At 33.6% G+C, this 22,472-nt stretch overlaps 2 protein-coding genes across 7 annotated transcripts in view; one reads left to right on the forward strand and one right to left on the reverse strand.

The window, feature by feature from the left end:
- Positions 1-773, forward strand: LOC129243996 (histone H3-like centromeric protein A). Its single transcript, XM_054881545.1, has one exon. It carries the CDS (start codon positions 18-20, stop codon positions 552-554), a length of 537 nt encoding a protein of 178 aa, XP_054737520.1. The 5' UTR covers positions 1-17; the 3' UTR covers positions 555-773.
- A 207-nt stretch (positions 774-980) lies between these two features.
- The window catches only part of LOC129243997 (cholinephosphotransferase 1), a 51,960-nt gene continuing 30,468 nt past the window's right edge, over positions 981-22,472 (reverse strand). For 2 of the 6 annotated variants that reach the window (XM_054881551.1, XM_054881552.1), the window contains 5 exons: positions 19,008-19,139; positions 12,567-12,698; positions 6,457-6,615; positions 6,223-6,387; positions 981-2,086 (listed from right to left, as the gene is read on the reverse strand). In XM_054881551.1, the coding sequence (XP_054737526.1) occupies positions 1,844-2,086; positions 6,223-6,387; positions 6,457-6,615; positions 12,567-12,698; positions 19,008-19,139 (831 nt within the window). In that variant the 3' untranslated portion in view covers positions 981-1,843. The remainder of the gene's footprint in view (positions 2,087-6,222; positions 6,388-6,456; positions 6,616-12,566; positions 12,699-19,007; positions 19,140-22,472) is intronic. The other 4 variants (XM_054881547.1, XM_054881548.1, XM_054881549.1 and 1 more) reach the window with 3 other exon arrangements.

Genomic DNA, 22,472 nt, shown 5'->3' on the forward strand with positions numbered 1-22,472 from the left:
GTTTTATCGTCCGGAATATGCGGCCATTACATAAACCTGGTCCTAAATCAAAAACGGGCGGATGCAATCTTCTTGGCGAGATTGATACAAGTTCCTCGAGTGAAGTTACAAATTTTCATTCACCGCCGAGACAAACGGCAGCCGCTCGGCGATCTCAGAATGATGGAAGAACTTCTACGGTACGAAAATCTAGAGCACCAGAAAGAACATTACAACCTGTTCCAACTCCAAGTGCGTCGAGGCAATCAAGGGGCAGCAGTCGTCGCAAACAAAGATTGCCCAGCCGCAAAGAATTAAAACTCTTGCAGAGAACAGATTTTATGATACCACGACTAAGTTTTTCTCGAGTCGTACGCGAAATTATGATGCAGTTCTCAAGCGATGTGCGTTGTATAACGGCTTTAGCCCTGGAGGCTCTACAGACAGCAGCAGAAAAGTATATGGAAAATCGTTTTGAAGATGCATATTTGTTGTCGTTGCATGCGGGGCGAGTTACACTGTTTTTGAAGGATTTGGAATTAATCAATTATTTGATGGGTAGATATAATTTGTAAATTAATATTAAGAAACGACATGAAGAAACGAGCTTCATATTTGTATACAAAAGTGTCGTATATCAATATATTTAAGAAGTAAACGTGAAGATGTCAAGAGATTGAAAATTACCTCGAAATTAATTTTATTCGAGATTGTTTTTTTTTTTTTTAATTTTTAAAAACCCATCTGCGATTTCAAAACGAAACGATTTCTAGGCGATAAATTTATCTGCATTTGACTCAGTACAGAAGCAATCCTTTCAATAATTTTTATAAATATTATGAAAATTGAGTTTGTTTTCATGGAGAAGGTGGGCAAACTGTCGAAGGTGACAGTGGAGTGGGTTACAGATGAATTCCGTATACGAAAATAATATTTTTTTTGTTTATTGCCAGTCTCAAAGCAGACTATTGCTCTAACGATTGTATCATAAAAACACTATGTTACACATTTAATAAAACACATTTTTATTTCAAACTTAAATAATTTTTCAATTGGGAATCTAGTAATTTAGAAATGCATCACAATTCAATTGGATTTGAGTTTCGAACTCAGTTGCATGCTATTTGGCCAGCGGCTAAAAGGTTGTCACTCAAATAAATGTGCATATGAATGTACATATGTACATACATATATACATACATACATAAATCTATAGCTTTACATAAATAATTTTATTACAAGAAACTTTTGAAAATAATTCGTTTTTCATTTTTCCTTGCATATACGGTCGAAAATAAACTATGTAGCACATATGTATGTATGTATGTATGTGCATATGTAGCTACATTTATAAAGCCGAGTACGGCGTTCCGCAAACTTTTTTGTTTGCTATCTGCTCTAGTGTATACGCAAAAATCAATTTCTAAGTAGGAATATAAAAATACGTAAACTTGTATTCGTCTGCAAATATATATTGTGAGCTAAAAAATTTTTATAAACTATAATTTAAGCTGATCTTTTCATTTTTAGCAAGTTTTAAAAGTATTCATAAATAGTAAATAGCGCCTCCATCAGTTAACACCCTCTTAAGTAGTAAAAACAAAGACTAAAGAGAAAAAATATAATAAAGTAATCTAAGCAATTTTTGTTTTTGTATTTTAATTTACACTAGTCATCAGTTTAATTGCTTTGTTTTTGTGGTAATTTTTTCCGCCCTACCTCCTTTCACATTTTGTATTATTTCCTTTTTTTTTTTGTGTTTCAGTTTTGTATATTGACACGGAACAATTTCTTAAAATTTTACTTTGTGGTTGAGTGTTTTTGTTGTTGTTTTTTATGAATTACACAATAGTAAAATTAAATTCTAGTGCGATTGTTGTTGCTGCTTTTTGCTTGCCTGCCGCGCCGTCTTCCGATGATGTGTTGCACCGTTCTTGTCATGCGTCGCTCCCGCTCCCGCACTCGCACTCGCTGCAGCAGCCGTGACCATGCTCATACTGGTGGTGGGCGCATTTGTACCTTGGCTCACGGTTTGTGGTGCATTTTTCACCGGGTGGGGGATTGTGAAGAGATTAATGTGTAAATGATTGCAAATCTCCACACAGACCTGAGAAGATATTTAATGTAGAGGATAGTCAGACGCTGTTTAATAAATATAAAATAAATATGTACATGTATGTAAATATGCAGGAAGATATGTGCACATTGTAACATATGGAAGCTTAAACGAAACTATTAGGACTTTTATACATTCCATTTTGTAATGGTTTTTCAATACCGTTTGAAATCGAATCGATTATTTTCAATCCGGCGAGTCAGAGGCGAGAAAGGGTGTACGCGCCAATATATATATATATAAATATATACACATATATAACCACTTTTTAGCGTGTAAATTTTCTTCTTATTAAAGTTAATAGGTCTGCTCATCAAGTAATTCTTACAAATTATCACGTTTTGGTGTTCATGTACCCAAAAACTTGCAATGAAGGGGAAAGTGAGAGAGCAAAATGACAGTTCATTTTGAGGGGAGGTTGCAAGTTTTTACTAGATAAATTTTTACTTGTAAGAATTTGCAAGTGAGAAAGACATCAGCTGATCGCAAAGTAAAAATAAACACGAATTAAAATTTGCGAATTGAGTCGAATTGCTAAATTTAAATAAAATAGCGATTAAAATGAAGAATGTAAGCTAATATATTTTAGATAAAATTTATAAAGCTTCTTTGAAGTCATATATTAAATAGCAATCGGCCAATGATATAGAGGTATGTACTTCTGAATCGTACAGTCTCATATGGCACCGTTGCTGCAGTTTCCGAAATACTGCAATGGAATATTCGAATAGAATACTCTTCATCCAACAGCGAAGATGAAAAGGAACAAATTATTGTGAACAAAATAAAATCATGTGATGCTGAGCTCGTTATTTTGCATTTTATTTGCTTTAGTTTTTTAAATTGAATGCGAGGTAGCTGACAAATATTATTAATTTTTGTGATTTTTCCTGCCAACAAACTTGCAAATTTTTACTGATTTTGCGTTCAGATACTTTTTTTTGATATTTTTCTCTTTGAGAAAGAATTTTCGGCAATTAAGTTACTGAATAAATTTTACATGAACAAACCAAATAATTAATAATTTATGAAAACTTAAATATTGCCCTGCCTATCTAATCCAAATACTAATTTTAAACTATTGCCACCCCTTCAGCAAATTTTAGAACTGAACGAAAAATGTGGTTTTAAAACCAGCTTTTCTTAAATCAACATTTGTTTGTACGAGCTTTCCCAGCGTAAAGCCTTTTCAGCTTTGCCAGTAATGAGCTCAAAATGCGTTTGCCAGTCGTGAGCTCAAAATGAGTACTAATAATTTTTGGCTGGAGTTCGAGCGTTATCGGATGCAGAGCCTGAAGTGGTTGCTGAAACGGAAATTCTAATTATTGATTCCTTCGAAAGCCTGACAAAGGACAAAAAAAAATGTCAAAGCAAGAATTAGCAGCCGTTTTGGATAGCTTATCTTCCAAAGCATTCACTGCATGACCTAATTTAGAGCAGGTAGCTTATTGACCAGATATTCACAATGCGCCAACTCTTGGAAAATGCCCATGAAAGGAGGATTGACACACACCATCTATTCGTCGATTTTAAAGCCGCATTTGACAGCACGAAAAGGAGTTGCCTATATGCCGCGTTGTCTGGGTTTTGCATCCCGGCAAAACTAATACGGTTGCCCAGGATGTCGTGGAGCTATACCAGTAGCGGTCAGTAGTCAGTAGTAGATTTCTCTCTCGACTAACAAAACTAACACTTTATAAGTCTCTCGTCATGCCCGTTCTTTGTTGTTCTTGTTGTGCAGCAAAACTATAGCAAACCCTGTCAGTGTAGTGTAAATCAGCGGTCGCCTTCGTCTAACTTATTTAAAGATAGGCCCAGGAAACCTTTTGTTTCGACAGCTTGGGTCTAGAGGGAGAGGGGTGTTAGATGAGTGGCTCTTCATTAGCCCTGTCTAGGAAATCGTATGGCGCAGACGTGTGTACGATGCCAATGTTGGATGAGTCTTCGGACGGATACAAATGCTTCGGCTCTGAAAGTATTTGATTTAGTACCAGCTGGTGGTAGAAGAGGAAGAAGAAGGCCTCCCCCCACAAGAGATCGATGACCATACCGAAAAATGTGTATCTTATTCAACCGAAATTCATATTTGTAATGGGAAGTAATCGTCTTGCCAGCATTCAAAAACAGTCCGCTCAAAGCCAAATATTCCGTTTAGGTACTTATACAAGAGAATAAATCGCGTCAGTGCAGAAATGTGGGATGTCAAACAACATTTTAGACTGACGGCAAATGTTGAGACTATGTCAGTATTCATGGTCATGGTCATGGCCTGTGCCAAAAGATCGCTGATTACGGTCTTGTGTGTAGTGTTTCAACATTATTAATGCAATAAATGGTTATTTATGCCATGAAAAGTTGACTAAATGCTTTGCATAGCTGATCTCGGCGTATAACAAACTCTTTTCTTTCATGACTCGGCGCCAAAACAGAAGGAAGAAAGGAATGTGTCTCTCGTAGGAGCTGATCGCATAGAAGGTAATCGTTGGGTTTATTATTATTGGGTATGCGAATAAGTTTTCACCCTCGTAAAAGAGGTGGCGCTGCTGATACTATTTTTGTATTCGCTCTAGAAATATAGTGGTGATTTGAAGGTGTATATGTGAGGTCTCGAACGCAGTAGTTGACATTCGTTTGAAGCGTAAAGATCCTTTTTCATCTGACGTCAAAAATGTCTACGCTCGTTCCGAAAAAAACAGCATTTGGGAAGAGTGTAACTGAAACGTATCGTATATGGATCAATATTTACGGTAATCACGCTCCATCAAATACAACTTGTAAATAGTGGTTCCGATGCTTCCAAAGCGGCAAATTCGACGTGAGTGATACCCAACTGTCGGTTCTACGTTACCGAAACGACCCGGATTTATATCCGGCCAAGGACTGTCACTCCAGCAGCATTCACCGTATGTAAGTATGGGGAATGTTTATGCTGCTACAACAACAACAACAACGTGAGTGATACAGATCGCGAAGGGGCAGCGAAAAAATTCGAAGATACTCAACTACAACAATTATTGGATGCAGAGCATGTCGAACCCTTGATGATATGTCTAAAGAGTTGGATGTTGACAGATCAACCATCAGTAAACGTTTGCACGCGATGGAAATGGCCCAGAAAGCAGTCACCAGTAACTGGGTGCCACATCAATTGAAGGAGAGGAGGAGGGACATCGAGACACTTTTGTTGACGGGTGAGTTGCTTTTTGAACGGAAGAAAAGAAAATATTTTCTGGATCGTACCGTCACTGGTGATGAAAAACGAATCTATTATGATAACCCTAAGTTGAGGCCTGTCAGGTGAACCAGGTCCATCGGTAGCGAAAAAAATATTCATGCTTCAAAGGTTATGTTGCGCATCTGGTGGGATCAGAAGGGAGTAATCTATTATATATATATATAATTGGCGCGTACACACTTTTTGGGTGTTTGGCCGAGCTCCTCCTCGTATTTGTGGTGTGCGCCTTAATGTTGTTCCACAAATGGAGGGACCTACAGTTTCAAGCTGAAGGGCGACCGCTATTAGAAAAATGTTTTTCTTAATTTTGGTGTTTTCACCGATATTCGAACCGACGTTCTCTCTGTGATTGCCGAATGGTACTGAACTGATTAAACCATCACTGGCGAACGTTACCGACTGCAGCTAATGCGTTTGAATCGAGCTCTCAAAGAAAAGCGGCCGGACGGGACGGTAGACATGGCAAACTGATTTTGCTGCATGACAACGCCAGGCCAAACGTTGCTAAATCGGTCCAAAAATATTTACAGGGACTGAATTGAGAAATCTTGCACCATCCGTCATATTTCCCAGACATTGCACCTTCGGATTACTATCTGTTGCGATGAATGCAATCAGTCCTTATTAGAGAGCGGTTCACTTTTTACGAGAGCATCGCAAAATGTCTCAATGAATGGATCAAGTCAAAAGAACTCGAAATGTTCGTCAGAGGAATCCGTATGCTGCCTAAGATGGAGTAAAGTTGTAGCTGACAATGGAACATACTTCACATAATATCACGTATTATTTAATTGTTTGGCTAAGAAAGGCTGGAAACTTATTCCCATACCTAATATTACTATTGTTTATTCCTATATAAGATTGTTAAATTATGTGATAGCATGAGAATTACTTTTGAGCAATAACGTCCGAGATCCTGCGCGCCCCAGACGAAGGTGAACCACAGCAGCCAGATTTCCGGCAACACACAGTTAAAATATTGATTGAAGAACAGCAAAGCGGGTCCCAATTGTGACCAGTCCAAGTATTCCATTTCAGCTTTTGTCATGTGAGCAATCTAAACCGAAGAGTGAGAGAGAGTTAACGCATTTATATAAATTAAATTTTATTTGAAAATCTTTCTTACCACCAGCTTGTTGGTGACTTTGGCCGCCACCATGCCAAAGGCTAATATATATAGCGATGAATGGTCGGTGAAAATATTTTGCGGTGATTTTTGAGCAATTATCAGCGCGGGCAAGATGACCAATGTCAACGGTATGCTGGGCGAAAGTACGCTGGTACCCTTGTGGAGTGCGATGAGTTTGATGGATGGGAAGAAAACAAAAATCATATTAGACAATGGCAAGTAGCGCTGCACAGAACAAAACATTTAAGAACAAAATGTGTGAAGAGGACAAAAGAAAAGAAGAAACGAAAGCAACGTCTCTACTTGCATACAAATGTGAAAAGAAAGTGTAAAGAAAGGAGGAATTTTGTAGAAACCAAAAAGAATTGGCATATTTTTCATACATTTATTACTATGGCGCAGATATCAAAGGACAATACTTTCGTTTTTTCTTTTCTTACACATCAAATTTTTTGCATTTTTATTATTTTTTATTTTTTGTGTTCTTTTAGCTAAGTTAGGACAGATAAACAAGTAGTACTTCTTTCGGATTTTACTTTTAATTATTTTACCAAAAACTCGTGATTTGCGTTTTTTTATATTTATGACAATTACAAAATTTTTGTTAAGCATTTAAACCTTTGTGTGGAGCGTGAGAGGCGAATAGGAGGGTTAAAGTAAATAAATTGGTATTTAACAAAAGTGAAGTTAATTTGAGTTCAAGAAAAATATGGAGCTTTAAGGAGGTTAGGACAGAAGCTAAGAGGAATGCGATAGAGTGCTAAGAGGGAAGGGGAGCTTTTAGAAAAAAGTAACATAAATACTAATTTGCATATAATAAATAAAATACTAAAATTTTCTAAAAGAAAATGTAAATGCTGTCGTGATAAATATGCACAAGACTACTATACGGGTATGTAGAAAGGCGTGTCTAGAAAACAGATGCTGCTGTATTAGAAAACAATATTTAATTAATTTTATTTTAACTGCTAGCTACAATTTTATGGTAAGTAACAAATGTGGGATATTAAAATCATTTTTTTTTAATCTACATATGTATATTTAAGAACACACGCAGAAAATTTAATATCGTTCCGGTGAATATTTTCGAAGTTACACGCAAATTTGAAAAGGCGTTTCAGAGTGCTTGAAAGTGCTTTGCAAACTTTAACCGCGTTTTTCTCAAAATAGTGTTTTCAAAGTCGGTGACCAACATTACTCGAAAACCAAATCGGCTAAACCGATTAGTCTCAAATTTTAACACGAGTTTCCTAAATATAATATAATATATGTTTTAGTAATTAATCGAAGATTTTTCCTCACCTATACAAATTTTTTTTTATAAACAATTTAAGGCCGAAATTTTGGTAAAAATCAATTTTTTGTTTTTTTTGAGAAAACGCCATTTTGTCAAAAAAATTTATTTTGCTTATTCCTATCATTAATTACTAGATTTAACATTACTGTTACGAAGTCTTAAAATACAGTTAAAAGATAACATAATACGTGTAGAAATTTTTAGATCTATAAATTTAAAAGTTTTCTCAGAAAAAATTCTAGAAAATTCGCTTTTTACGTATATATAATATATATAATCCCTTAAAGTAATAATTCGTAGACGTACTTTTTGCATGCCGTCTTCGACATTTATTAATTAGACAGTTGTATAATTTTACACGACAGAACAGCGGAAGCAGTGGTCCACACAGGACTGTCATGCTAAGAAAGAAGAGGAAGAACAACGTGTTAAAATTTTTGAAACTTATTATGAAAATGGTCGATCTCTAAGAACAACTTTTCGCAAAATTCGTAGCGAAAAGTGTTGCTGAACAACCTTCAACAACGATATCTCGACGTTCTCGACAATTAGACATTCATGAATCAACTGTTTGGCCGATTTTACCTGGAGACATGCTCATGGTGGACATTTAAACGAGGTGCTTTTTTACATAACACATGCGCTGTAAAATCTTGGGCTTAACACATAGATGGCACTAGTTTTCAGTTAAAATTTCATGACGTTCTATTCATATTTCGTGAGATATTGTGCTAAGAGTGACGCTACTTTTGTTATTTTCAAAACAATGGAAAAAGAATTTCGAGTTTTAGTTTTACACTACTTCTTGATGGGGAAACGGCATAACGGTTGCTACAAATTTCCAAGTTTTGGTGTTCTTTTATCGAAAAAGTGGCAAAGTTGGGGAAAGTGAGAGAGCAAAATGACAATTCATTTTGAGGAGAAGTTGCAAGTTTTTACTGGATAAATTTTTACTTGTAAGAATTTGCAAGTGAGAAAAACATTAGCTGATCGCAAAGTAAAGATAAGCACGAATTAATATAAAATTTGCGAATTGAGTCGAATTTCTAAATTTAAATAAAATAGCGATTAAAATGGAGAATGCAAGCTAATATATTTTAGATAAAATTTATAAAGCTTCTTTGAAGTCATATATTAAATAGCAATCGGCCAATGATATAGAGGTACATATGTACTTCTGAATCATACAGTCTCAGAAGGTAAAGGTAAAGGTAAAGTATGGTACACTAGACAGGGCTAGTATACTGGGGCGGCAGCCCTTGGTCGGGAAAGAAAACCCGAGTCATTCCGGTAACGTAGAACCGGCTGCCATGTTCGATACAGTCTCAGATGCCACCGTTGCTGCAGTTTCCGAAATACTGCAATGGAATATTCGAATGGAATACTCTTCATCCGACAGCGATGATGAAATGGAACAAATTATTGTGGACAAAATAAAATCACGTGATGCTGAGCTCGTCATTTTGCACTTTATTTGCTTTAGTTTTAATTTAAGGGGGGAAGCTGGTCTAGAATTTTGAAAAAATCGAAAATTTTTTTTTGTCTTAAAAGGTGCTTTAGGGTCTTAGAAATAATATACCAAATGAGGGATGCCAGCAAAAATGTCTAAATGCCCAAATTTTTCATTCGACGGCAGTGCCTCGCAGGTATGCCCCGAACGCTATTTACAACTTTAAACGCGTTTTTCTCGAAATCACTTTTTTTAAACTGGCCGAAGACATAACTCGAACAAATCTTTACCGATTCTTACGAAATTTTGACAATACATTCGAAATACCTTTCTCCGGAGACGTACGTAGGATTTTTTATTTATATTACATAGTTTTTTTTTAATCAACAATTTTATGTCGTTCTTTATAGTGAAAATTGTAACTTTTTGTTCAAACGTGCACCATTTCGCGAAAAAACAAAATATCGAAAAAATCCTACGTACGTCTCTTTCTGTTGTTATATAGAAACTAAAAAAATTTTAGTTACTGTCAAGTTACTGGATAATTTTTACATAAACTTCACATACGAATTGCCAAGTAAGCTTTTTGTCAATGGCTGGCTTACTGTGTACACTGTGCTTCAACCTAACCTAACTAAACGTACATATATTATATTTATTATTGTAATATAAAAAAGGAAATAATTTTAATTAAATATTGTTTTTGGCAGCTTTCTATTTTCCTGTTGCCATGCACTGGTTTTAGTAATAAAATAAGTACATGTATATACTAACACACACATACATACTTGTGTGTCAATTAATGCATGATATCTAAAATATTTATACTGAGGATAAAAATTATTTCCGAACAACATGCACAGCTATTGTAAATATTTATATTAAAGGAAAAAAAATTCTAATTAAATATTAATAATAAGAATGACGGAAAAAGTACTAAAGAAAATTGCAAAAAATAGTTTCAAATGGACTTATGTATGGGAGTAAAATTAACAAAAATAATCATGGAAACTTTTTTGACGAAACTGGACGAGCTATGCATGAAACAAACAACGAAAAAAAAAAACACTAACAAACTGTGACACCAAAGTGCGCTATGATTAGATGAATAATTATGACAATAAACGTAAATGTTTGTACGAATATAGTGAATACCACATAGACGAAACTAAAGTAACATATGAAAAGGATACTGACAATAACAAAAACAAAAGAAAACAACAACCATCACCCGATGAAGCAATGAGAAATTTGTGAAATGGAAAAGGCGATAATCGAAAATGAAAAACTTGAAAAAAAAAAACAAAAAACATTTCAAATGTAATACCCCATTCAGAACGAGAACTTTAAACGAGTTTTATATTAAAATCAAGTAATTTCTTGTAAAAGCCAAAAAACTGTATATGATTTTAAGCTGAAATTGCTGTATAAACAAAAATAAATTTTTTGTTCCAATACGCAAATAGACAATAGTTCGAAAACTTATTAGCTGTATGGCGCGAATATAAAATTATTTCAACTTTTTTTATTTTTTGTGCATTTAGACACGAAAGGATCTGATTTGTGTCAGCATACTACAATTAATAGGGATTCGATCGAGCAAAACATATACGTACATATGTATATGATATTTATTACTCCGAAACAACTCCGAAAATAAAAAAACATTTGAAGAAACCTGCGAGGAGTTTCGTTGACTCCTAATTTTACACTCCGAAAATCTCCGAATTTAATTTCTTTGATCAAACAGATAAAATTAAAAAGAATACTAAATTATAAAATACAAATTTCCGGAGTTTGAAGTTTCTACGAAAGTTTGAGCTACTCCGAAAAATAAAACAATGTTCTTTTGTGCCAATTTTAATTTGTCTTGCCTACGCCGAAAAGCTCCAACGTGAAGGTCGTAACACTGTGATTAAAGAACTAAAAACGCTTAGACAGTTTGTATATTTTCCGAACACGGGATTTCAGGCTCCGCAAATAGTCTAAAAATATTTTTCATGCTGAAATAAGTTTATTTAAAGCTGGGTATACATTTCCAACACTTTCCATGAATTTTTAAAATACTCCGAATATGTGAGAAAAATATATCGTCTGAAACCATAACTCGAAAATACACCGAGGCTAAAACGCGTGTTCTCAAAGTTACTAGACTTTTGTTAGTTCAGTTGCGCTTCGGAGACGACAGAACTCATCATTTATAGAACAGCAAGATGCTTATTAGAAATTGGTAATAATAACACGAATTTTAACTAGACAATTGAGGTTTTCTTAGACTTCGTAAATCTTCGAATATTCAAGCTTGCGAAATTATTATTTTATATAAGGTCTTATTAATTAGTTATATAAGGTTTAATAAATATTCTAAAAATTAAGGATCAAGGAAACCAAGAAATTCCATAAAATAGTTTTCGGAGTATTTTTTTTTCTGAATCAGGTATAACATTTGATTTGAACAAACAGAAGCAGATACGGCAAAGAAAAGCAAAGTGTATTTACATTTAAGCAAAAAATATAATTCCATGTCGATAAATACAGGGTGCTGCAATAAGAGATCTCATATAAACTGATTTTATTTGCAATCATCTCTTTCGCAGAGGTGATCATACTTTTAAAGAAACTTTCATCGCATACAGGTCTGTTGAACCATCTGAATGAAAATACACGATTGGATCTTCAATTCAAACCGAAAGTAGAACAGGCGTCATGTAATAGAAATTCTCCTAGGTATTGCATTTGAGTCATTAAGTTATATTCCATTTTGAGAAAATATCATACGTGACCAGATAACTGTATTGCATGGTCTTTCACATTCCAAGTATGCATTTTCGGCTAAAAACGATGTAAAAATGGTAAAAAAGGCGTTGAGAATCCGTTGTTCGAAAATGACTCTGGGCTTTTCAGAGTTCCGAAATCGAAATTTTGCTTATAAGCACCTCTTCACTTACAATGACTTCGCAGCGAATAAATTCTTAAAATTTCAATAATTTGATTAATGGCGCATCGCTCAAATGCCATTCATGACTTTGTTTATTAAACCAATTTCAAAGTTTGGCAACGCAATTTTAAATGAAACCTGCGTTTGAAACACCCTGTATTCATACAAAATCCGATGCAACAGGAAAGGAATAGAAATTTTTGGAAAAGATATTTACATAACTACCAGTATAGTACAATACTATTTTTTCTTCTTAAGGAAAAATAATGATGCCTAGCGAATTTTCGCTCAAAAACTAAAGCAGATATACATAAGCACACATTTTTGTAGGTATGTATGACAGCTTATAGTTGTTATAGACTTTTCACACGAGCACTAATAGTAATTTTGACTTTTTCTGTGTTTTTAGTCACTACGCTTACAGCAACGGATGATCCATTTTTGCCGCATCCTTCTGTCATAATCGCCCGCATATTATGACAAATAAAAAAAATGTAAACGCCAAATATAGCATAAAGTGACAAAGTACGCAGTTCGCAGCCAAGTATGGGGATCTGTTTCGAGTGGTGAATTGGTAATTGACAATTGGTTGATTGGTTGCGTTGGTAGTGGTGGTGGTGGTTGGTGGTGGTAGTGATGATGTTTGAACGAGTTGTTTTGGATGATAGTTGGTAGTTGAAGGAATAGGCATAATTTTATTAAAAAAAAAAAGAGTAAATTTTTTTATTCATTTATTTGTTAGAAACAGGGAATATTAAGAGTAGTCTAAAAGAAAAATGAATAAACTCATATGTTGTAGAATTGTATAACGAAATTTGAAGTTTCTTTTTCCTATAAAAAATTTGAAAAATATTAATAAAATAAATAATAAATTCTAAAGAAATAAAATAAAACAAGAAAAAGCAAGAAAGGCTTCAATATCAATGAAATGACGTTTCCAAAATCGTTAAAAATATACAACTAATACTTTTCAAATTTCAAATAAAGCACTTCTATATGCACCTTTGGCAGTTAAAAGGGAGAGTTACCGGTCAAAAAAATCGATTTTAACTTTTTACTGATTCTGATAGAAAATTAAATAACCCGGTAGCTAATTTTATTCGGTTGTATTGCAATTACACTACAAAGCGGCGCATAATTGATTTGAAAAAATTTAAATGAAATCAGTACGAAAGAAATGCTGACAAATTTTTCGAAACTTCTTGATGCTAATCGATAACTTCCAAGTAATATTTTTGATACTTCATAGTTTTAATATAATTTAATATATCTTCAAAAACTGGCAGTTATTTTAAAATGGAAGAAAAACAAGAAAAAATCAAAACTCCTATTCATAAACAGCGACACCGAAAATCTGCGAATACGAGTTACGGGCAAATCCGATACTTGTTTTTCGAACTCGGTTGGCGACTGCAAGCAAAATTTTGAATTTCGAGACAACGAAACAAAAAAAAAAAAAAAAAATTTTACCGAGTTTGGAGCGAATCCAATCAATTTTTTTCAAATTGCAAAATTCAATTTTCAAAATTCAGCTGCCATATTGGTTTCAAAATTTTGAAATATGAAAAACTATTATCAAATTTTTAATAAGTGACTACAAAAACTTTCTAATATCGAGTCTCGACGAGCGAGCCCATACATTTTTTTTAAATTCAATCGCCATATTGAATATCAAATTTTTAGTTAGCAAAAAAAGAACGGATTAGTTAACAGTGGCCACTAAATAACCCGCCGAGTACCGAGTTTCAACCAAATACGATAAAATTTTTTTGTTTTTAATTAAATAGCCAAAATGAATTTTAAATTTCCGTCCCCAAATTCATAATTAACGACCGCAAACACCCTCAAGTAACTAGCTTCAAGCCATGAGATTACGCAAAAAATTCGATGTCAATTTGTTATATTTTCCACAATTTTCCAGACAATAGGTCCATTTTAACTGCCCTAGACCCATACAAAAATTATTATTTTTTACCTGTATAAGCATACGTAGTAGTACAATAAATGCCAATCGCTACAACCAAAAGAATTCAATTCAATCTTAATTTATCATAAATTTGCGTAGAGGTGATATTTTTGTTTTTGGGTATGAATGCGAATTGTTTTGTAAAAAAACATATTTGTAGCTTATAAAATTACCTAAAAGAAATGTAAAGCTCTTTAAAACAATCAAGCCTTACTTGCAGCAAACTACCCAACATTTAATCAATGATGATGATGATGAACTAAACGACCTACAAAAGCTTGAGAATGCCTAAGGCATACGTTTTCAATGAATGATGGTGGATCCTTTTATGAAAAGCGACTGATTTTTGACCCCGATGTTCGATACAAGAATGCTTCCCGATGCCTTTTGCGAGATATTGATAATGAAAATTGTAGGTATATATGTCTGTGCGATATTTTGTAATTATTCAGAGACGAAATGGTATGGGACCACAGGCGCACAAAATGGAGGAGTAATCAACATGTAACACAGGCCAGCATCAATTAAGTAAATTCTTGAAAACTCCATATTCTTAATTAATCTATGTATATAATATATTTATAGTATGTTATTATGTATGCATGTAAATAAATCATCGATTTAAATTTTAGTAACTGAGTCCAACTTTCTTAATGATTTCAAAATACTCCGAAAGTTTATGTGTGTTAAAATTATAATTAATTGGAGGCTCAAATTGCAATTTTACATTTCTTAAAGCACAAGAAGATTCTGCAAATTTCATAGGTTACGGCAAACCAAAAATATTTCTAAAATTTAAGTAAAAAATTGGCTACTAATTGGACATCAAAATTTTACAACTCTGAAATTTTATCAATGATTAAAATTGTGCTACATGAAATGAAGAAAAATATCAGCCTTATTGTAATTGCACTCGTATAAGGTGTATTTTTATGACTTAGAAAAAAAAAGTTTCATGACCTCCAAATGATGCAATAAAATTTTACAAAATATTTTGAGACATAGAGATATTTTAAATTATGGATATCCATTAACCCTTAACGACCGAGAGCTTTTTTTGTAATACTCGCCCATAAGACGACGGAAAATTAAAAGAAATTCTAAAACTTTTATAAAAAAACATAAAGAATAACTTAAATAATAAAATAAAAACTTGAACTAAACATTTAAACTGATTTATTTAGATATGAATTCAATATATTTACTTGATTTATAATTTTATATGATCAACAAACCAGGGATTGCATTATTTGTTAAATAAAACTACAGCGATGATAAATAAATGAAATGAAAGCTTAATTCTTGGGTAAACATTTTTTTTCAAGACTTTTAAAGCTCCGAACTTAATTTTTTAAAGACTCCGAAAACCTTTGTTGGTTAGAAAACCACAAATTTTACGAACGAGTTGTAGTTTTAAACTTTTTAATATTTATTCACACGTAAAATTGTGTTAATATTAATTAATTTATTAGTAAATAATTGCATCGAAAAATGCAAATAAAAATGAACTACATGATTTATTTTATAGGTTTAGAGAAAAAGAAAATTGTTTTTGTATCTCCAAAATTTTAGCAGCTTCGAACTAAGCTTTTTCAGTGACTCCAAAAATACTCCGAAAACTTAGGCTGTCTAAATAATAATCAATTTCAAGCTCAAACTGTGACTTTAAATTTTTAAAGCGCTGTTTTTTGAAAAGAATCCAAAAAAGTATGTATGTTGTTAAAGTGCATACATATGTATCCTCAATTTAATTTTTTAACAACTAACGATTCTATTGAGTATGCAAAATAATAATAATTTACATAAATTTGGGTTTAAATTAATATTCAATTACTTTTCAGGCATTTCTTAATTTTTTAAAAACTTTAAAATTTAGTTTATCTTTACAAATATTTATATTTTTAAATATTATGCCTGTTCTTAAATGTATTCTTAGGTATTTTAAGAAGTTTTGAAAAAAAGGTAACTTCGAGTTCTTGAAGCTTAAGGGGTAACGCCACTGTGAAAATTCAAAATAATCGATCTCTTTTGCATTTTCTGAAAGTATACTGTGGGCAAAAAGTGAGGTGAATTTGGTTGTAAAATGAAAAATCTTTATTTATTCTTGTAAATCACTTTCATCCGCTTCAAAATAATCCCCTCTCGATGAAATACACTTATGCCAACGATTTTTCCAATCTCCGAAACATGCCAAATTGTCCATTTCCGGTATAGCCATCAGCACCTTATTCGATTCAGCTTTTATCTCCTCAATCGACTCGAAACGCGTTCCCCGGAGTGGTCTCTTGAGTTTTGGGAATAGCCAGAAGTCACACGGAGCCAAATCAGGCGAATACGGTGGTTGCGGAACGATATGCGTGGAATTTTTGGCGAAATGGTCACGAAGAACGAGTGCAGTGTGAGACGGTGCATTATCGTGATGCAAAAACCAAGAGTTGTTAGTTGTTGGCCCATAATTCTGGTCTTTTTAGACGAATTGCTTCACGTAAACGACACATAACGCTCAAATAATATTTCTTATTAACAGTTTGGCCAGGTGGAAGGAATTCATAGTGCACCACACCACGAAAATCGAAAAAAACTGTCATCATGACCTTTATTTTTGAACGACTTTGGCGTGCTCTTTTCGGTCTGGCCTCGCCTTTAGCACGATATTCGCTTGATTGGTCGGTTGTTTCGGGGTCGTAAGCATAAATCCAAGTCTCATCTCCCGTAATGATGCATTTGAGCTTGTCCTGATAGTCTGAACGCATTGTTTCGTAGGCCCAAATGGTCTTTCAAAATAGTTTTCACAGATCCTTCTGATATTCCGATCATATCAGCAAGGTCTTTAACAGTCAACCGACGATTTTTGAGCACTAACTCCTTCAATTTATTGACGTGTTGGTCATCTGTTGACGTTGATGGTCGGCCGGAGCGCTCCAAGTCATCAACACGTTCTCGACCCTCTTTGAAGTCTTTGTATCGCTTATAAACATTTTTCTGCGACATGGTCGAATCACCAAATGCCTTCTGCAACATGCTAAACGTTTCCGCAGCCGAAATTTCATTCCGCAAACAAAATTTGATGGCACTTCTCTGCTCAATCAAATCAGACATTGTAAAAATCGAAAAATGCACTCTTGGTCGTTTGGTAAACACAAGCGTAAATATATTACTGATAATGACATTCACATGAAAGTTGGCCCAGATTTTATTAACAGTGCTGCCAACTCATGAAAAAAATAACTAGAGCGAAATTTTAATCCCACGAAGTTTGACAAAAAAATTCACCTTACTTTTTGCCCACATGTATAAATATTCAAAAAAAATGTACAAAAATTATTAACTTTGAATCTTAAAAATTGACTGAGATATACAAGATAGATGTAACTGCATGCAGAACTATTGAATACGCAATGAAAACTTTAACCGCTTATTTCTCAAAACGACTTTTTTGATACGGTGGCAACGATTTCTCGAAGACTAATGCACCGATTTTAATTTTTTTTTCAAAATTTTTGTTATCGCATTGGCTATCGTTCTACGGAGTCGATTTTCAAAATTTTGAAAATAACTACTTTTTTGGGCCTGTTGAAAATTAAAAAAAATGGTGAAAAACACACAACGAAATTCAAATCACCACTATTTTTGCAAAAAAAAAAAAAAACGGCTACGTACAACGATAGCCACTATTGTGTAGATTAACAAAATTTTTGGTTTTTTGATTATTCATTGCTGTATCGCTGCCACCAGATGACGTCATTTTTTTTTTTTTGAACTCGTTACGTTTATATACATAAATTTGTCAATTTTCAATATTTTTTAATAAAAAATTAAATCAACATAGTTTAATACATATATAATAAATTGCCTTTGGTCCGATCGTCGAATAATCATTCCTACTTACAAAAACAAAAAACCCAAACATCGGCTATTTTTTGACCCCCCACAGTGGCGTTCCCCCTTAAAAATCTACAAGTATTATTTTCGTTTGTACATATTTATGGGCTTACAACTTGGATGTATTCTTCAAGCGATTTTTAAATGGTACTCCGAAACTCCGAAAACCTCACTGAACAAAAGCAAAGCAGTTTTGCGCGCCATCGTTATTAAACGATTTAAAAAAGATCTCAATCGGTTGGCAATGCAAATCTTGAGTGTTTTACTACTGTGCAAAGACTTTTCAAAACGGCATCTGCCGTTTTAGAGATAATTTGAGTATGCATTCCTAATTTTATCATAAAATCAATTTTTTGTATTCGTTTACCGGCGATTAAGTTTAATTTTCTAACAAAAAAAAAATAATATTTAATATACTAATGTCAACTTTCGGAGTATATAAGATAAGTTCAGCAATACATTTATTGCAATATTTACACACACAAAAAAACAATACATATATTTTATATAAATTACAATCACATGTTGAGTACCCCTTCCACTCGGGTGAAGTTAAGCAACTGTTGCATACATAAATTATGAAAATGGTATTTATTATGGCCAAAACAAGGGAGAATACTTAATCCGATCATAATACTACCATAAAAAGTATTTGCCATTAAAAAGTGAACCAAATATCTCTTTATCAAAATTACTAATCGGTTAGTGGTGACGAACATAGCGTTGCGAGTAATTATTAAATTGATGGTGCTCTTACAACAACTAAACACCATATCGGCGGCCGCTTGTTTACAAAGTATGTATTTATTTAAAACAAGTTAAGTAGCGCATTTTCAATTTAGTTAGAAATAAATATTAACAAGAGGCTCTTTCAGTGCTTTAGTCACTAGTGAATCGATTAATCAATTAATTTTGTACAAAAGTGGACAAGGATTAGGACTTGGTTTTTATTTTTTGCTTTTTTTTATTTTTGGAGGTTATACAATTGCTTTTTTGTTTGTGTTTTTATGCTTACAGCAACGGAGGAACCATTTTTGCCACTGCCGCCTTCAACAAACATTTTGGAAAAGCTCATCATATTCACGAGATAACCCAAAGTAATGCCGATTAAAATGATATAATTCCAACGCCCGCCAATGAGGGGAATCTAAAGTTTGTAGATCGTATTTCGTATTGTTTTGCAATTTTTTTTTTTTTTTTGATACACCGAAAAAGAAAATTGAGAAAAGAGAAAAAAGAAAGTGTGATAATTTTGAGTTTCATAAAAAGTCAATTTTTCTTGTTGCATTGATACAGCGCACAGAGTTTTGCCACCACAGCATTGTGACGGCATTGTACATTTTTATTTGATCGAAGAATGCTGTAAAAATTAAAAATTATTTAATGAAAAAAAAACAGAGTTGAACAAATACCAAGAACGAGACGAGGGAATGCAAAGAGTACGGATAAATAATGTTAAACCAAATAATGCCCACAAATATGTGAAACGAAAAGTGCGAAGATGTTATTGTACATTTTCTTAAAAGTCCGATTTTTAAACTAAAAGATAATCTTTAGCATATAAGGGAATTTAAGACACATCTTTTTGACATAACAGGACTCAAGAGCTTAGAAAACCATATTAAGGGGTTAGGTGGGTTTGAAAATTTCAAAAAATCGATTTTTTTTTTGTCTTATTAAATAGTATAATATGTTTAAAATATTCTCCAAAAATTTCAAATTGATCCGAGTAAAATTCTACGAGATAGACCCTTCAGAAGTTCCGCCCATCAGGCCATGTCAGTGCAGCGTTTCGCAGGTATACGCGTTTATCTCAAAACTCAATTTTTTAAGTCGGTGGACACGATTTCTCGAAAAGTTATGAAGCGATTTTGTTCAAATTTTGCACACATCTTTGGAATAACATTATCAAGTTATTGAACGAAGGATTTTTTTTTATTTTTATTACAACTAATTTTTTCGAGCCAACACATGACGAAAATTTGACCAAAAAATGTGTTTTTTTGTTCAAAGTCTGTCAAAAATTCAAATTAAATTTTATTTTTTTTTTCCTTCGTCCAGTAACGAGATTTATCCATGTACTAACGAAATATTTTTGGTTTTTTGATTTTAAATGAACCAATAATGAGTTATGCTGTCCACGGCAAGAGCATTTTTTTGTGAGACGTTAAGGGAGATGAGGTACCAACGGCTGAGTTTTCGGAATTTTTAAATAAAAACTTCACAAAATACTGTTTAAATATGTATCTTTGATATGCTGAATTGTTTAAATAAAATATATGATTGTATATATTAAAAAAAAAATGGTAAAAATACCCTTTTTTTGAACCTCTGTAACCCACCTAACCCCTTAAGGAGTTTAAACAATGTTGGGTGGCAAATAAATTCCTATACAACTTTATAAAATAATATACTACTGTGGGCAAAACAGGTGAATTTATTTGTCAAACTACGCGGGATTAAAATTTCGCTCTAGTTATTTTTTTCATGAGTTGGCAGCACTGTTAATAACATCTGGGCCAACTTTCATGTGAATGTCATTATCAGTAATATATTTACGCTTGGAGCGCTCCGGCCGACCATCAACGTCAACAGATGACCAACACGTCAATAAAGTGAAGGAGTTAGTGCTCAAAAATCGTCGGTTGACTGTTAAAGACCTTACTGATATGATCGGAATATCAGAAGGATCTGTGAAAACCATTTTGAAAGACCATTTGGGCCTACGAAAAGTCAAATCCCGTTTGGTACCGAAAACTCTCAATTTCTTGGAAAAAAGTCGTCGCGTTGATGTGTGTGAAACAATGCGTTCAGACTATCAGGACAAGCTCAAATGCATCATTACGGGAGATGAGACTTGGATTTATGCTTACGACCCCGAAACAACCGACCAATCAAGCGAATATCGTGCTAAAGGCGAGGCCAGACCGAAAAGAGCACGCCAAAGTCGTTCAAAAATAAAGGTCATGATGACAGTTTTTTTCGATTTTCGTGGTGTGGTGCACTATGAATTCCTTCCACCTGGCCAAACTGTTAATAAGGAATATTATTTGAGCGTTATGCGTCGTTTACGTGAAGCAATTCGTCTAAAAAGACCAGAATTATGGGCCAACAACTAACAACTCTTGGTTTTTGCATCACGATAATGCACCGTCTCACACTGCACTCGTTCTTCGTGACCATTTCGCCAAAAATTCCACGCATATCGTTCCGCAACCACCGTATTCGCCTGATTTGGCTCCGTGTGACTTCTGGCTATTCCCAAAACTCAAGAGACCACTCCGGGGAACGCGTTTCGAGTCGATTGAGGAGATAAAAACTGAATCGAATAAGGTGCTGATGGCTATACCGGAAATGGACAATTTGGCATGTTTCGGAGATTGGAAAAATCGTTGGCATAAGTGTATTTCATCGAGAGGGGATTATTTTGAAGGGGATGAAATTGATTTACAAGAATAAATAAAGATTTTTCATTTTACAACCAAATTCACCTTACTTTTTGCCCACAGTAGTATTAGATATAAGATATATATATAGATTAGCAATAGAAATCATTTAAGTGCCTCTAACTTAAAAGCATGGCCCTCACTCTTGGTTGAACTCTGCCTTCTGATGAAAGATCATACATTATTTTTCCCTTTTAAGGGGTTAGAGGAAGTCAGACTTCTAAAAATATTGTGTGAAAATTTGAAGTTAATCCGACAAATACTTTTCAAGTTATTCAACAATTAACAAAGGGCACTCGGGCGCTCCTAAATCGATAGCAAAACTTTAAATGCGTTTTTCTCAAAACAATGTTTTTTGAACTGGTAATCACTTTAACTCAAAAACCGCTTGGTAGATAAAATGTATACTGCTTTTGAAACACATAAACAACTCGTGCCTGATCGAAGGATTCTTTTTTAAAAAAAATTCGGTTATTTTTAACAATTAATTGTGGGTTTTTTTCTCAAAAATCTGAAATATATTTCCTGAGGCCGCCATATTGTTAATTTTGAAAAAAAGCTTTGATCAGGCACAATATTATCTATTAATTAAACTAATTTCTCTTGTCGGATTGATTTTAAATAAATCTCCAAAGACTTGTATTGATTACCGCAATGGACTTCTGGGAAAACGGGCTTCGCCCAAAAAGCAATAATTTTCTCAATTAATTCTTTTTTTTTTAATTTTACTTAAGTCAAGTCGAAACATGATGTATTAATGCTAGGTTTTTATTTTTGTAAAATAAAGCAATTGACTAGCAAACAAAAATTATTGAAAATCATCATTTTTTCGGGCCTCTGACTACCCCTAACCACTAAGTCGCTTACTCACTTATGTATGTATATAAAAAATTTTAGTGGCAATCTTTTTCCTAATAAAATCTCAAACAAAATTTCCCTGTTAAGTGCCTCACGCTTAAGTCGCTTACTCACTTAAGTATATAAAAAATTTTCGTGAAACTCTTTTTCTAATAAAATCTCAATTTCCCTGTTAA

Source organism: Anastrepha obliqua, chromosome 4 (genome assembly GCF_027943255.1).
Source record: "Anastrepha obliqua isolate idAnaObli1 chromosome 4, idAnaObli1_1.0, whole genome shotgun sequence".
Classification (NCBI taxonomy): Eukaryota; Metazoa; Arthropoda; class Insecta; order Diptera; family Tephritidae; genus Anastrepha; species Anastrepha obliqua.